The sequence below is a fragment of the Alosa alosa genome, chromosome 13 (genome assembly GCF_017589495.1).
Source record: "Alosa alosa isolate M-15738 ecotype Scorff River chromosome 13, AALO_Geno_1.1, whole genome shotgun sequence".
NCBI classification, from domain to species: Eukaryota; Metazoa; Chordata; class Actinopteri; order Clupeiformes; family Clupeidae; genus Alosa; species Alosa alosa.
The window spans coordinates 28327048-28341318 of NC_063201.1; the positions used below are offsets into that span (position 1 = coordinate 28327048).

A 14271-nucleotide genomic window follows, 5' to 3' on the forward strand; every position below is an offset into this window, starting at 1 on the left:
CCTACCTGGCGCTGGCCGAACCCGCTTTTACGCCCCTGGACGCTGTGTTCCTGCTAAGCACTTGATGATTTAAAGAGACCCATAAAAGCTGCGGGACCACGGCCCCTCGGAACCTGTTCAGGCTCCAGGCGTTCGGGACGGCATGGGGTGTGTGTGTGTGTGTGTGTGTGTGTGTGTGTGTGTGTGTTGTGGATGGTGTTGGTGTTTCAATTGAGGGTGCCTGGAATATATAAAGTTCAATAAACCATTTTTGAGCCATGAGTTTAACATAACACAGAGATCATTTAAGATGTGGAGGGAGGGGGGGGTGGGTCGAGAGGGAGAAGAACACATTTTTGCCCCCTTCTCATTTTGCTGTGTGCCGTTTCACCGGCCGCCAGAGGATCTGCGAAGTTAATCACGGCCTCTTTGCGCCAGCGCTAGGCTCACGGACGGCATCTGTGACAGGCTGGAAGGCTGATCTGTTTCACAGCCTGAAACATGTTTGGCTCTTATCAATGGCCTAATCTCCACCCTCTATTCACCCCTCACCATGCTGTCACAGCACCCACACAGACTCCCTCAACATCACCCCACGGCCTCTTAGGCTACGTCTACGTTATTGTGGATTCGTTTTAGTGTACGGATATTTAGGAACAAATCTGTTCCGTGTCCACAAAGACCATATCAGTTTCGAAGTACATCTGTTGTGTGCCCACATTATTACCATTGATAACTCATGACCATTCACCCTTTGTCAAGTCCCACATCTGATGAGCTACATTAGTGGGCACTAGACAAGATGGCCGTCAGTGGACAGGCTTGCTACGTCGTCCCTTAGGTGGTGGCCATTCCTACTTTGGAAAACATAAAACAGCACTCGTTGCGTCTCAGTCCTGCATTACTCATAACTGACATCTTTGACCCACTAGTACAACCTCTTTTGTCATTAAATAGTGAAATAAAAAATGTTTTGTTTGATATACGACCCATCAAAGAACATGTAAAACATGAAGGCTTTGAAGTAAAAAATAAAATTCCTGCTAGAGAAAAGAAATAGCAGATTATGTATTCAGGCCTCTTTAGTTGTGGCCTTGGTGTTGTGTCCTTAATGCCTGCCCTCCCGGCCTACCTCTCTCTAGGACACGATGGCCAAGAGGAACACAGTGATTGGCACGCCGTTCTGGATGGCCCCAGAGGTGATCCAGGAGATTGGGTATAACTGTGTGGCAGACATCTGGTCGCTGGGCATCACCTCCATAGAGATGGCTGAGGGCAAGCCGCCCTATGCAGACATTCACCCCATGAGAGTGAGTGTTTGTTTCTCTCTCTATCTCTCTCTCTTTCTTTCTGTCTCTCTCTCACTCACTTATTCACTCACTCTCACACACTCACACACTTACACACACACACACACACACACACACACACACACACACACACACACACACACACACACACACAGCTACATGCACATATATTTCTTGATTGATTAATCACCACTATGTGGATACTGTTTTTAGAATTGATTTAGATTAAGTGTTAGTATAATTTGTATTTTGGTATATTCTTTATCTTCTACTGTCCTTATTGCTTAGTTGTGTTTTTATATTATATACTTTTAATTACTTTTTCTGCTGTTAGTGAATGTGTGTGTGTTGTCTGTATGCTACTGAGACCTTGAATTTCCCCTGGGGATCAATAAAGTATCTATCTATCTATCTCTCTCATACATACACACATACATACACACACACATACATACACACACACACACACACACACACACGCACACTCCAGACACCCTCCACAACATGCATACAGTACACCCTCACATCACTGTTAACACACTGACACACCACTACACCACTATACTGTACACTCACTATACAAACACACACACACAACACAACAGCAATGGCAGGGGTGATGTGGGCGGTCTCCCAGTGTTCCCTCAGGAAACCTTTGCCTGCCTCCCCAAGGGCCAACATGTGGAGTGGGTTTGCCGGCTCATAATCTCATACCTCCGATGATTTGTAGCATATTCCTGATTACAGCACATGTGAGGAGTGAATGAAACACACACTGACAGACACACACACACACACCTATGTACACAAATTAATAACTCCAACAGTGGAACATGAGGTGCACTTCAAAGTCAGAATCAATCAGTTGCACACAAGCACTCATTCCACCATAAGCCCCATCGTCAGACCGGGATGGCCTTCTCCTCCTTCCTCGTCCTCGGGCCGCGTTTGAGCTCCAAAACCACATTGTACATCTATCATCCTCATCATGCAACTACAAACAAATTTGTTTCCTGGGAAAAAAGCTTGAAGTTGTTAGGTGTGCTTTCCAAATAATAGAGCAAAATTATCTAAGCTGATGTTGTTTTTTCTTTAACAAACCAAGAAGCCGGAGCAAGGAAATTGTTTGTGTGATCAATCACAGACTTTGAAGTCTTACCAACAAATGAAGATTGTAGGAAAAAGCTGCGTTACCAAGATAGACTGAAGGATTACCACCAGTACCTAAATACAAATGATGAAGTTTAAATGTGTTCCCTTTTGTACACAGTGACTGGTAAAGAGATGGCTTCTCTGTTGCTCCTATGCTACTGAGAATAGTTTGTGTGAGTGTGTGTGTGTGTGTGTGTGTGTGCCTGTGTTTGTTTTAAACACATCACGCTAATTAAACAGGTCTTGTGTGTGTTTTTGATAAATGCAATTTGCTGCTATGCGCTGCCATGTCTGGATGGTGTGCTTGGCCTGCAGTAAGTTAATTTGCCAAATCAACTGAAAAAATGGACAAATCTAATGAAAAACACTAGCCTGGCACTGGCCGCGCATACCGGCGGTCGTCTCCAGAATGGGGCTCCTTTAATGTGGTGATTGCATGGTTGAAGTTGAAATTTCAGTTTCCATAAAAAAAAGCCACAAGCTTTTCCGCTGTTTTTTTCTTCTTCAATTCTATTAACATTTCCTTCTCCCCTCGGTTATCAGCTTTTGTCTTCTCAGGGCATTCTCACCATTTTTTTTTTAGAAAGCCAAAGTTGTGAACCTTGTGTACACTTAACCTTTTATCTCATGACTGAGGTTCAGTTGGACTCTGCACTATATATTACATATTTAGAATCAGGTTTCCCTGTGCCGGACGTGATATCTTATATCTACTTATACTTATCATATGACTTAGGTGGAAGTACTGGCAGGATGCAAAGTTGCATCCATAGAAGCATAGAAAGCCATTGAAAGTACATATCTGCCTGGCAGTGCCTGGCACTGTGCAGTGTATCAGTGCCGTGAGATGCCCGTAGCAGCAACACGTTAGCATAATTAAATTCAGGCTTCTGTGTGAGTCAGAGACGAGGAACCACGCTTGGAAAAAGAAATTCATTCCTCACGTCTCAATTATCGCCAGTTCTCAACAAAGTAATCTACCTCGCCTTAATGTCTACACACACTCTCACACACACATACACACCCAAGTATATCTGTATATACTCAGTTGCACAGTTTGACCATATTAACCACAGTTCATGTATTGCTACAGACGCTACACATTGCTGTGTTCTAACCCAGTAATGTGTCTCAGTGAGGGGCCCGACTGGAGCAAATTCCTTTTTTTTGTGATTCAGGAATCCATCCTGGAATAGAGCATGTATCAATTGCGCGTAGCCGCAGGGTACGTTGGCTGCCCCACAAAGGCCCCGTGCTGCCAGTTAGGTTGTTTCCTGGTCTGCTACACTTATTTTTAATACACATATTACATGACTTTCTTCTAGCAGGGTTTCAGAGGGGAGGAAATAGCAGATTGAATGTAAACAAGATTAGCTTCCCTCTTGCCCGGCTCTGCGCGCCACCTAGCCAGCTGCTGCTCCGCTTGCTGCCGTAAATCTCCTTCCCGTGCCCCCACCACCTCACCGCCCCCACGCCTGTCGTGTAACCCCACCTCCCCGAAACGCGCACACAACCACGTATGCAGACTCACACACACATATACTCACACACTCACTCACCACCGATCAAATGAGTTGTCAACTGACATCCTGTCACTAACTGGTAAGGGAAAGTGGTCGGCCACACGTAGGGTTGAGAGATGAATTAGCCCACTGGAGCCGGGCCTCGTCACAGCCTCGTGTCGATCACCTACCGGCGTCCAGGATTTATACCCCTCTCTCTGGCTCACTGGGGTATCGTGACTTCTGTACACCATATGCACTTCTGCTTCCCGGATTTAAAAGCCGCCCTGTCGCCCCTGCCGGCCCAATTCTCGGACGGCATGCATAAACAGTTTATTGCTGTCTCAAAGCGCTCTCTTATTTTTTTTCTCACTCTCCGTCCATATGCCAAAACACACAGGCTCAGCGTTTTTTTTTACCCACGAACATGGATCTGAAGGTGGAGGTGGAAAGGGGGCATGAGTGTGTTTTTCGCTGAGGCCTTCTTCTAGACATCTTGGCTAATGCCGGGCTAATGTCATTGTCTGCTTGCGTTCTGCAAGGTATGAAATCACCACAGGGAGTCCCTTTGAAGCAGCTGAGCCAGCGGCCCACTGCTGATGCGGCGATTCGGAAGGCTTTTTATTCGCCAGACAGAGTCCGGGCGACAGCATTGATCTTCTGCAGCGTCAGCATCCCCTTGTTCTACGAGCATGGCGGTTTCCGTCCCATCCTCCACTCAATCTCGTGCTCTGAAAAGAGCGAGGACAGTGTTAAGGACTTTGTGGTTTGTGCAGTCATGTGGGACTGCACATCAGATTTTCCCACCCTATCTTTGCAGAAGGGGCTGTTGATGCAATTTGGGGTTTTTTTCAAGACCAATTTTAAACAGTGTTTGTTGGAGATGAGGCGAAGACCTGCGTAAGCCGGTCCAGATTGCCGAGGGTGTTGTGTCACTGATATAAGCCTTATGGAAAGTGAAGCCTGGTCTCGCATGCATGCCTTCCCTCTTTTCCCCTCTTGCAACTGCTCAGGGCTGAATGTGCTGCTGCTGCTGCTGCTGCTGTTGTTCCTGCTGCTCCCTCAAGGTCTACATCATCCATCCACCCAAACTGGCCATCCCACTACACCCCCCCCCCAAACACACACACACACACACACACACACACACACACACATCCCATTTAGGTATCTATGTGGGTGTCCCAGCCGGAATTCAAGTAGCACTCCGTTTCGCCCACACCGCACTTCCCATTTAGAAGGGATTCATTTCAGGCTAATTCGGATAACATGGGTGGAAACGTTGACCTTGGTATTCCTAAACAAGGTTTCAATTAACTGGCAATAAGGACGGATCCACCAGTAGAGGAAATGCAAAACATGCCTCAGTTGATGGTTGGCTCAGCTCTCCCTGATTAATCATTCTCAGAGTAAGCAGTCGGTCTGGTAAAATAATTAGAATGAAAAACACCCTATACCAGCTTTTTTTTCAGGCTCTTTTTTCCCCCCTTTCCTTCAGTCTCTCTTTCCTCATTCTTCCATAGCCTTCTCTGGATGGGCCCCTATTGAAGTCTTTGAGTACTTGTATATTTTTGCGGGGTAATTTGAAATGTTTTCTTGTGTGCTGTGAACCCTGTGGAAAGTATGCTCTCTCCTTTGTTGCTCCATAGCAGAGGCGTTGAGTCACAAGCCACAGCCTTCTCTATCAGCGTGCATTTGCTCCGTAAATAAAGCACTTGTCTGATCCCATGCTAATGGATCGATGATGTATTGTAATAATTACGCGCTGCTCTTATTTATTTCTCTCACACTTAAGATGGCCTGGGAGGTGTTAGCTCACAGCTCTCTGAAGACACTCCAGGGCCTTGCATTGTGTGTGCGCACACTCACACGTCATTTCGAATGGCAAAAAAGGTATTAGGCGAGGCTTGTGGTTTATGAACTTGATTGCAAAGATTGTAAAGATTGATGCGCAATTTCACAATTACAAAAAAAAAAAAAACAGTCTAATGGAACAACAAGAGAGTCTGCTTTCCAGCTCGACCACTTCCTTTCAAAACTCCCGGCCTAGCAAATTTGTTTTGAAACTCTATTTCGGAGCTCATTTTGACTCTAAATTTGATCCAGCCATTTTGTCTCTTTACTGGGCTCTGGAACTGTCCAGAATAGGAACCAGATCCAGACCCACCCCAGAATCGGTCGGTGCTCTGCTCTGGACCGTGCTTATTGTTAGCTCCTGAAGCGCCATCTGGCCTCTTCGGGAGTACTGCACCTAATGTTCAGATGTTGGTAAAGCTGAGTACAGTGTGGGTATGCAAATGAGTTTGTGACCTTCAGTAGCCAAAGACTTTACTAACTGCCATTCATCAACATTCCCACAGCTGCTTATATTTAGCCCATATTTGTTGTGCTGTGGAAAATAACAATTAACATGTTAACCAATAACAATTCACATGCAGACATGAAGAGATATGGACTACTTGTATTGGCTGGAGGTATGTCCAGGGTGAGGCCGTTTGTGCCTCTCATCCTGTAATGGTCTGTAAGCGGGGGTGAAGACGAAGCCACACTGACCATGCAGCAGCTGGGTCTCATACGTTGGGTCATCTGGACCCATGGAACGCCCGGTGACCTGTGTTTAATTAGCTTACATGCTAACTTGAGGAGAGGAACACGCCGGTCTGTTCCGTGTACAGGAAAGGAAAAGTAGGGTGAAATAGTTCCATCTGATAAAAAAGGGAAACCTGAGACCAACCTCCGTGTTGGTGGACACTATGTTTTACTGGCGTGTCACCAATCTGTCCAGGCTCTCTCTCTTTTCTTCCCCTTTCTTTCTTTTTTTGCCTTGTTTCCTCCTATCCTCCTCTCCTCCTTTCCTCCTCTCTTTCTGAGCACCCCCCATCCCACTCCCAGCCTCCCACCATTCTCTGCTGATCACTGGGAACAATTCTTTCTTCTGCAAGTGTTTAGCCCTGGTCCGCGGCGCTTTGAAGAGCGGTCCAAGTGGCCGACGCGCTGCTTTGTTGTTCTTGAAGGCGAGCTTCATTAACTCATCAACTCTGTCCTTGCCACTTCATCAACTTCCTCCACCCCCTGCACCCCCCCACCCCACCCGATCCCACCCCCCACTACCCCTCTGAGCCTGCTACGCTGGAGGAGGAAGTCGTGTTCTGCCCCGTTGAGGTTGTCATGGGGTTTGGTTGTGTTTGCACAGCTTCCTAATGCGCTTCTAATTGCACTGTGACACTTTAAGTGGCCGGCCCTGTTGCTCTTGGACCAACGCCCCCACCCACCCACCCACCCTGTGTGCGCCTGCCGTCCCTGGGCCGCCGCAGATGGGACGGTGGTTGCAAGAGAGAGAGCGGTGTGCTCCCATGCTGTAGTGCCACGAGCAAGCACTGTGTGTGTGTGTGTGTGTGTGTGTGTGTGTGTGTGTGTATGTGTGTGTGTGTGTATGAGCGAGAGTGTGTGTGGGAGCGAGAGAGCGTGTGTGTGTGGGGGGAACTCACATGAGCTAGGCCTGAGGTCACTGCCGTTTTTAACTTCTGGAGGTTTGGCTTGGAGGTGAGAGCCACATATACATCACACAGCTAGTGTCTGCTTAAAGGTGCTGTGTATAATCTCTGGCATCGGAAAATAAATATTTAAGATTTGCACTGAACTAAGCAGATTCCTAGAGTTCTATTTCTCAATTTTCCCATTTTGTTCTTCTGAGAATGGAAAGACGTCGCATTTAGCATTTGGATTGCTTTGCTTTTGGAACTATAAATCACTTGTTGGTTTACCAGCCCTCAGCAGGTGATGGGTTCTGATATATTCTGTGCTTGGTAACATTTGGATGTGCAGGATTTTGCTTGAAGCAGCTGCGCCGGTGGCGTAGGCTTGTTGTGGAAACTCTTAGCAAATGTCCAGACAGATACCTCCACTGATATCAACTCTTATCATGTGCTAGTTATTTAGAGCCTCCCTCCCAAGGCTATCGCCATTCTTCAATATTCCCCCCTCGATAAGCAGTATTTATACTGGGCCAAGGCAGATTAAATAAATGATATAGCAGATGTGATTTGACTGCAACAGCTAGAGCCGATGCTGACGTCAAAGGGATAAACCCTCACTGCGAGGTTCTTCGACTGCGGCATCCAACTCGGGCAAACGGAACAGACCCACGTGCTCTGCCGCAACGGTGGCCCGTGTTTGCTCTTTAATTGAATAACATTTGCATTTGGTTTTTTAACAAGCTGCCTTATAAAAGAAGTGTGTGAAGGGAGCCGGCGATACAGTGCGGCTGTAAATGTCCGCAGGAAACGCACCTCTTCGTTTATGGCCCAGAGCATAAACAGTAGTTTACGACCGCCTTTTTATTGTCGCATTGCATAACTGCCATGACCTAGAAGAGGAAGCCGGAGAGGAGAGTGGTCAGGATTGAGACAGCACAGACCTCTAGCCCCCAGCTCAGTACCCCTCTAGTCCACCCCCCCCCCATCTAATCTCACCCCCACTCTCACATCTCCCCACCCACCCCAACTCCCAATCAGGAGATGGGTTGACCTCTAATAGGGGGCCTTATCAGCGCCTTCTCATGGCTCCATGGCCTTCACCTTAGTGGCGTGTAGAGCAGAATTGCGCTCCATGCTGAACAGGGCCCAGGTCACTTTTACAGCTTTATCACCCCTTGTGTGCGACTGTTCAACCACAGCAGTGTTCAAAGGTGTTTCTTCCAGGAAAGATAACAGTTTACAGTAGTTAATTGGTGATTAAATGTCAAGATGTGCCTGTAAAAGTTTGCTACCAGTGTTGTTGTTTAGGCGTTTTTAGAGAGAAAATCACAATGGGTCGAGAGAAGCATGCTAGTTATTGGACAGGTGCATGGGTTAATATGATGTTATGTTGCTGTTAGGAAACTGTTTTTGTGTATTTTGGTCCCTATGTCATTCACATGGGCAGATGGATCTGCATGCTCTTGGCAATGCAGTTGCCTGTTCTTCTCTCCATGGTGTCCTGGAATGTTTCACACCATTTCTTACTGGACGTGGCCTTGACCCTCTGGCCCGCCAGAACAATGATGTCATCATCATTATTATTATCACGATCATCATCGCCATCATCGCCACTTGGGATACCCCCAGCTGTACGCCATCTCTGGAAACCAGCGTTTCGCACCCAGCGATCTGTCAATACCGAGTGATTAATGTGTGAGTGTCCACACAAACGGGATAGTTTTGCTTCGTATAATTGTGTTTCGGACCGCACGGCGGGCTCCAAAACACCTTCAGCGCTCCTCCAGCTTTTTCCACCTCTCGGGCCAGTGACGAGGTGTGGGAATGAAGCATGGATGCGCGTGGGTGCGTATGTGGAGCACCCGCACAGCTCATCCATCTTAGCCCAGATTGTGTGACAGCAGCGCTGCTCAAGAGGTCCTCCTGATGGACTTTTGATTGGGTTAAGATGCTTTGCACGGTGGGGCTCCAATTGTTTTCGCTACACTGTTTACGTGTTTCATGGGCAAATTGAAACACAGCAGAGAAGTTTGTGTCTGTCAGACATTTCTCGCTGCTCCTCTCAAAGGATATTTGGCAGGTTATGCTTTCTACCGAAGGCAGAGCGGAGTAAATTGTCACAAAGGGAACTTAATCACATTGGTGATTGGTCCAAAACTAACAATCTCAACACTGATATAGCTGCATTGTGTCATTCAACCCTTTGTGTCAGCATCTTGTTTACCGTTAGTTCGGGTCACTCTAAACTGAGCTCAACGCAATTTACCCACTTCTAATGGGAATTTACATTTTTAACTTTCATACTATATGATTAGAGGAGTTTCCACTGTGTGGTTGAATGTGTCAACTGCAGTCCTTTATCTTGAGGTAATTAGTGAGTTTGTGCTTGATTATCACATGTTGACATGTTGACTATTCAAAGCCCGGGCAGGTTTTCTCCCCTGAGATGCAACTAGTCGGGTCAAAGCCGTGTCTCTATGGCTCTGGGCAGCTGAATCACTAGGTCAGAATCGCTGGGTCAGGATATTGCATTGAAATATTTGATGATAATGCAATGAATACAAACTACTGTTTGTGCCCAAGACGTGTCTCTCTCGTTTGATTCATTTCCTCCATTATTATAATGTATCATTTGCTGTCATAGTGAAAAAAGTGTGAACAGGCCCCAGGCTAGAACCTCCCCAGACTAAAGAGGGCCTGATTTTTGTTTTGTTATCCCAAATGCAAACTCAATGGACTTGACTTGGCTGAGTACAATCATCTTGAAACCATCAAAAGTTGTTTTAGGGTGTTTTGGGGTGACTTTCATGCAAGATAGTACATAATGCTCTCTCATTCAGAATAACATTATAGAACATATTAGTCTGTCTCTCAGCGTAGGTTTTTATGTCTGATATTTGTATCTTATGGATCTCTAAAGAAAACAAATAGACAAAATAGCCTCAACCTTTGTATGTCCTTATGTGCATATATAATCATTTGATTTATGTATTGCACAGGCATGATATATATCATGTCGTCCTTCAAAGTTCTTTGGCCTTTATACGACCCTTTGCTTTTCCCCGCTCTTCAGATCCTTATGGAGATCTTTGTTTATTTGTAAGGGCAGTTAAAAAAGAAGAAGAAGAAGAAGGTCTCACCACCTCTCTGCCTCCCTCTACTCCCCACTCTCTCTCTCTCTCCGCCCCCTCACTTTATTATCTCTCTCTCTTCACTCCGTCTCTCTCTTCATCTCTCTCTATTCATCTCTGTCTCTCTCTCTCTCTTTCTCTCTCCCTCTCTCCCCCTCTCCCTGTCATATATTTATAGCTGATGGCAGATAAGATTATTCCTGCCTCGGACCTCGCAGTGCCAGCTGCAGCAGACCTTTGCTCACTATAAAGTGGGAGATGCGTTCCAGGCTGGGATTGTTTTAGTTGGAACTCATCCTGGAGGCCCTGGCCATTGGGAGCAAGGCCTCCCACAGCAGGGCTTAGCTGCTCCTCTGCGCTCCTCTCCTCTCCCCTCTGATCTGATATGATGACCGTTTCATTGGCCACCTCTGCTTCACTTGATTCCTCGTCACTCCTCTCCTCTCCTCTCCTCCCCTCTCCTCTCCTCTCCCCTCTGTTCCTCTCCTTTTGTCCTCATATTGCTGATCACCACATTTTTCACTCCTCCTTCTCTCTTGCTCTGTTTCTCACACCCCTTCCTCATCCTCTCACCCTTCTGTTTTTCACTGCCTTTCTTGTCCCTCTCTCTCTCTACTCTGTTGATTTCTTTTTCTCTCATTCTCGCTCCCTCTGTTTCCCCCGCCTCTATCTTGTTCTCCCACCCCATCTCTCTTTCTCTCTCTCTCTCTCTCTCTCTCTCTCTTTTTGTTCTGTTCTTTTTATGGTCGGAGGGGACTCTGTTTCTTCCTCGCTATCTCATCTCTCTCTCTCTCTCTCTCTTTTGCTCTGTTCTGTTTTGTACGGTCGGAGAGGAAGGAGAAGCCTGCTTTGTGTTTGGAGGTGACCGCTCTGGAGGCTCTCCTCACCTCACTGGCCCAGGGAGACCGTCAGGCCAACCCAACCCGGCGTCAGGAGACGGCCTGTGAAATCACACGCTCACAAAAGTAGCGTGCTCTGCTGCACCGAACCCTGCTGCTGTTTCCAGGGGTTTTCTGACTCACTGTGCGATTATGTATTTGTGGAGTGTGTGTGTGTGTGCGTGTGTGTGTGTGTGTGCGTGTGTGTGAGTGTGTGTGAGAGAGAGAGCGAATATCTCCTGAGTGGTCTCCAGGAAAGCAGCCAGCCCGAAGGAAGCACAGGTGCACAGGCACCGCTCAGTTGTTTGTTTTTACATGAACGCTGACGATGGCAACAACCACATTGATGATGATGATGATGACGACAGAAACGATGATCATCAAAACCACAATGTTGATTATGATTATGATTATGATGACGATGAGGGCAGCGGTAATGATGAGGTGATGGTGATGTTGATGGGCTAGTGGTTGTGCTTGTTGTGATAAGAGTGCTGCTTTTGACCGTCAATGTTTCCCTGAACCACTTTACCCCCCACCCTGCACACACACACACACACACACACACACACACACACATGCCGAGTATAGCAGCAGGTTTGGGATGCCAGCCGTGCTCCCTCAGGAGAGTGTGAGAGCCAGGCCTGTCCAGGCCCACTGATGGAAAAACTCCTCTCTTTCTGGGGAGAAATAACAAAGCGGCCGCAGCTGCAGTTTGCAGGCAAAATGACTGCAATATGTGAGCAGAGAGGTCTGGATTGGGAAACAAATTGTCAAATGTTTATTAACCATAAAAGCGGCCCGATGGTTGTGGTGGTGGCGGTGGTCTCGACCTTGTGAAGGAGAAAAGCAGTGCATGTGTTTTGGTGTGTTTTGGCAGCGAGGGCAGGGGGTACAGGGAAAGCCCCGACCGACCGACTGTCCTTGATTACGACGCAGGCCGATGAGTCAGAGTCATGTTCGTGTTTGTGTTCGTGTTCCTGAACAGATGTCTGTGCGGAAGGTAAAAAAGGAGGGCTCCGAGATATCTGGTTGTGGAAATATCGACGTTGGGTTTGTCTTTTCACTTGCATTATTTTTTTTTCTTTTCTTTTTATAGAGACAGCTGGATGCCAGAAGTTAAATGGGCAATGCATTCTTGTTTTTTATTTGCACTATATCGTGATTTTTTATGGCGTGATATTAAATTTGTTTTATTTGTTTTATAATTTGTTTGTAGTTTTATTTTCTGCCATCTCACTGGTTTAAAGTCCATAGTATGATGTTACAGAATAGCAATGCAATGATTGCACTAATTGCACACTGACAGTGCACTTTTAAGATTATTAAATAAGTGTTGTCGCCATAAGCTGTCTGAAGGCTCTGCCACAGATATGCTAATCTAGGGCTGTCTAGTAGCAAAGCTTATCTAAAATACAGCTGCCTCTGCTTTTTACAGGGAGATGGATGCTGCAATCCATTTTTATTGCTTTGTGCTGCAGGCGACACACTACCAGTTTACAGCGCCCCCTAATGTTCGATCTTATTTTATAGTCACTTCATTGATGAAATTTTAAACATCAAACTAGGCCATCAAACTATGTAATTTTACTTTTAATCAGTAATTTACTCTAATATATTTTCTTTTTCATTGTGTTTGATCGGTGACAGCATGTTGTAACATAATAATCTGCTAATTGAAGTTGAGAATGCCACAAGATATCTGCAGGCAATTAACTATATCCCATCCACCTTTGTAAACAATTCCCAATGCATCATCAAAGGCACATGCAATCCCAGAATAACTGTCACATTTCACATGGAGCCATCAAAACTCAATGCAAATAACATTTAGCTCTGAGCATAATGCACCCAACAGGAGTCTAGTTGCTGTGTTTTGTGAAGATTTCGCTGTTTATTTCCCCAATTAACCCCCCACACACACACACATCCCACCCTAAACACACACATTCCCATCTCCCTCCCTCACCTCTGTCCCCCCTCCATGTTCCCTAAGCAGCCAGTGTGGTGTGTGTATCTTGTCCCCTGCTCCTCGGGGCGTGGAGGGTAATTATCCCTTGCCAAAGAGCGCCATGGGGGACATAAAACGCACCTTATCTGCCCCTGTGGGCAGGTCCTCCCTGTGCTCTGCGATGGCGGCGATAAGATAAAGTGGCCGTCCCTATCAGATTTTCCCATCAGCCCATGGTGCCATGTGGCCGCCAGTCCGCATCAGCAGGCGTCACTGTGGCGGTCGCTTGGAGTGGCGATGGCGGCAGCGGCGGCCAGTTCGTTCATTACGCTATAGGGTCTGTACACAGAGAGAGAGCAGGGCCAGGGTACTTACAGATTACAGACCCCGCCTCAGCGTCTCGGCAGACGATAAAGGGGGGGGGGGGCGTGGGGAGCCATAAGGTGCCCATCGTCCAGCCATGTTTTCCCATGCTTGGCCTTGCAAGATGTGCTAAGATACCACAGGCCCTCATGGCTCATCAGCAGTGCTAATCGGATGCCTAGCACAGGCCCAAAGTGGAACGGATCAGATATGCATTTGTTTGTGAAGAGAACAGATGTGCTGTGTTTACTTGCATTGTTGGGTTGATGGGATATTGGCACATCTTATGTTGCCGTGGTGGTTGGTGGCATGGGGTATTGGCATCATGTGTGTATGTGTGTGTGTGTGTGGGGGCGGGGGTTTAGGGACATACATACCCCCCTCACCCAGTTTGTGGGCAGATCTGTCCTATCACCTGTCAGGGACGAAGATCGGTTTTATGGGCTCTCTTACCGACCCTGAAGTCTGGAAGTGGCAAAAGGTTGGATAATAAAGGCATTACTTGGTGCTTTTTATCTGCGCTCAGATA

At 46.8% G+C, this 14271-nt stretch overlaps 1 protein-coding gene across 3 annotated transcripts in view; it reads left to right on the forward strand.

The window, feature by feature from the left end:
- Window positions 1-14271, forward strand: part of LOC125305362 (serine/threonine-protein kinase 3-like) — an 84917-nt gene that overhangs the window by 16889 nt on the left and 53757 nt on the right. For all 3 annotated transcript variants that reach the window (XM_048260042.1, XM_048260043.1, XM_048260044.1), the window contains one exon: window positions 1122-1289. In XM_048260042.1, coding sequence (XP_048115999.1) covers window positions 1122-1289 — 168 coding nt within the window. The remainder of the gene's footprint in view (window positions 1-1121; window positions 1290-14271) is intronic.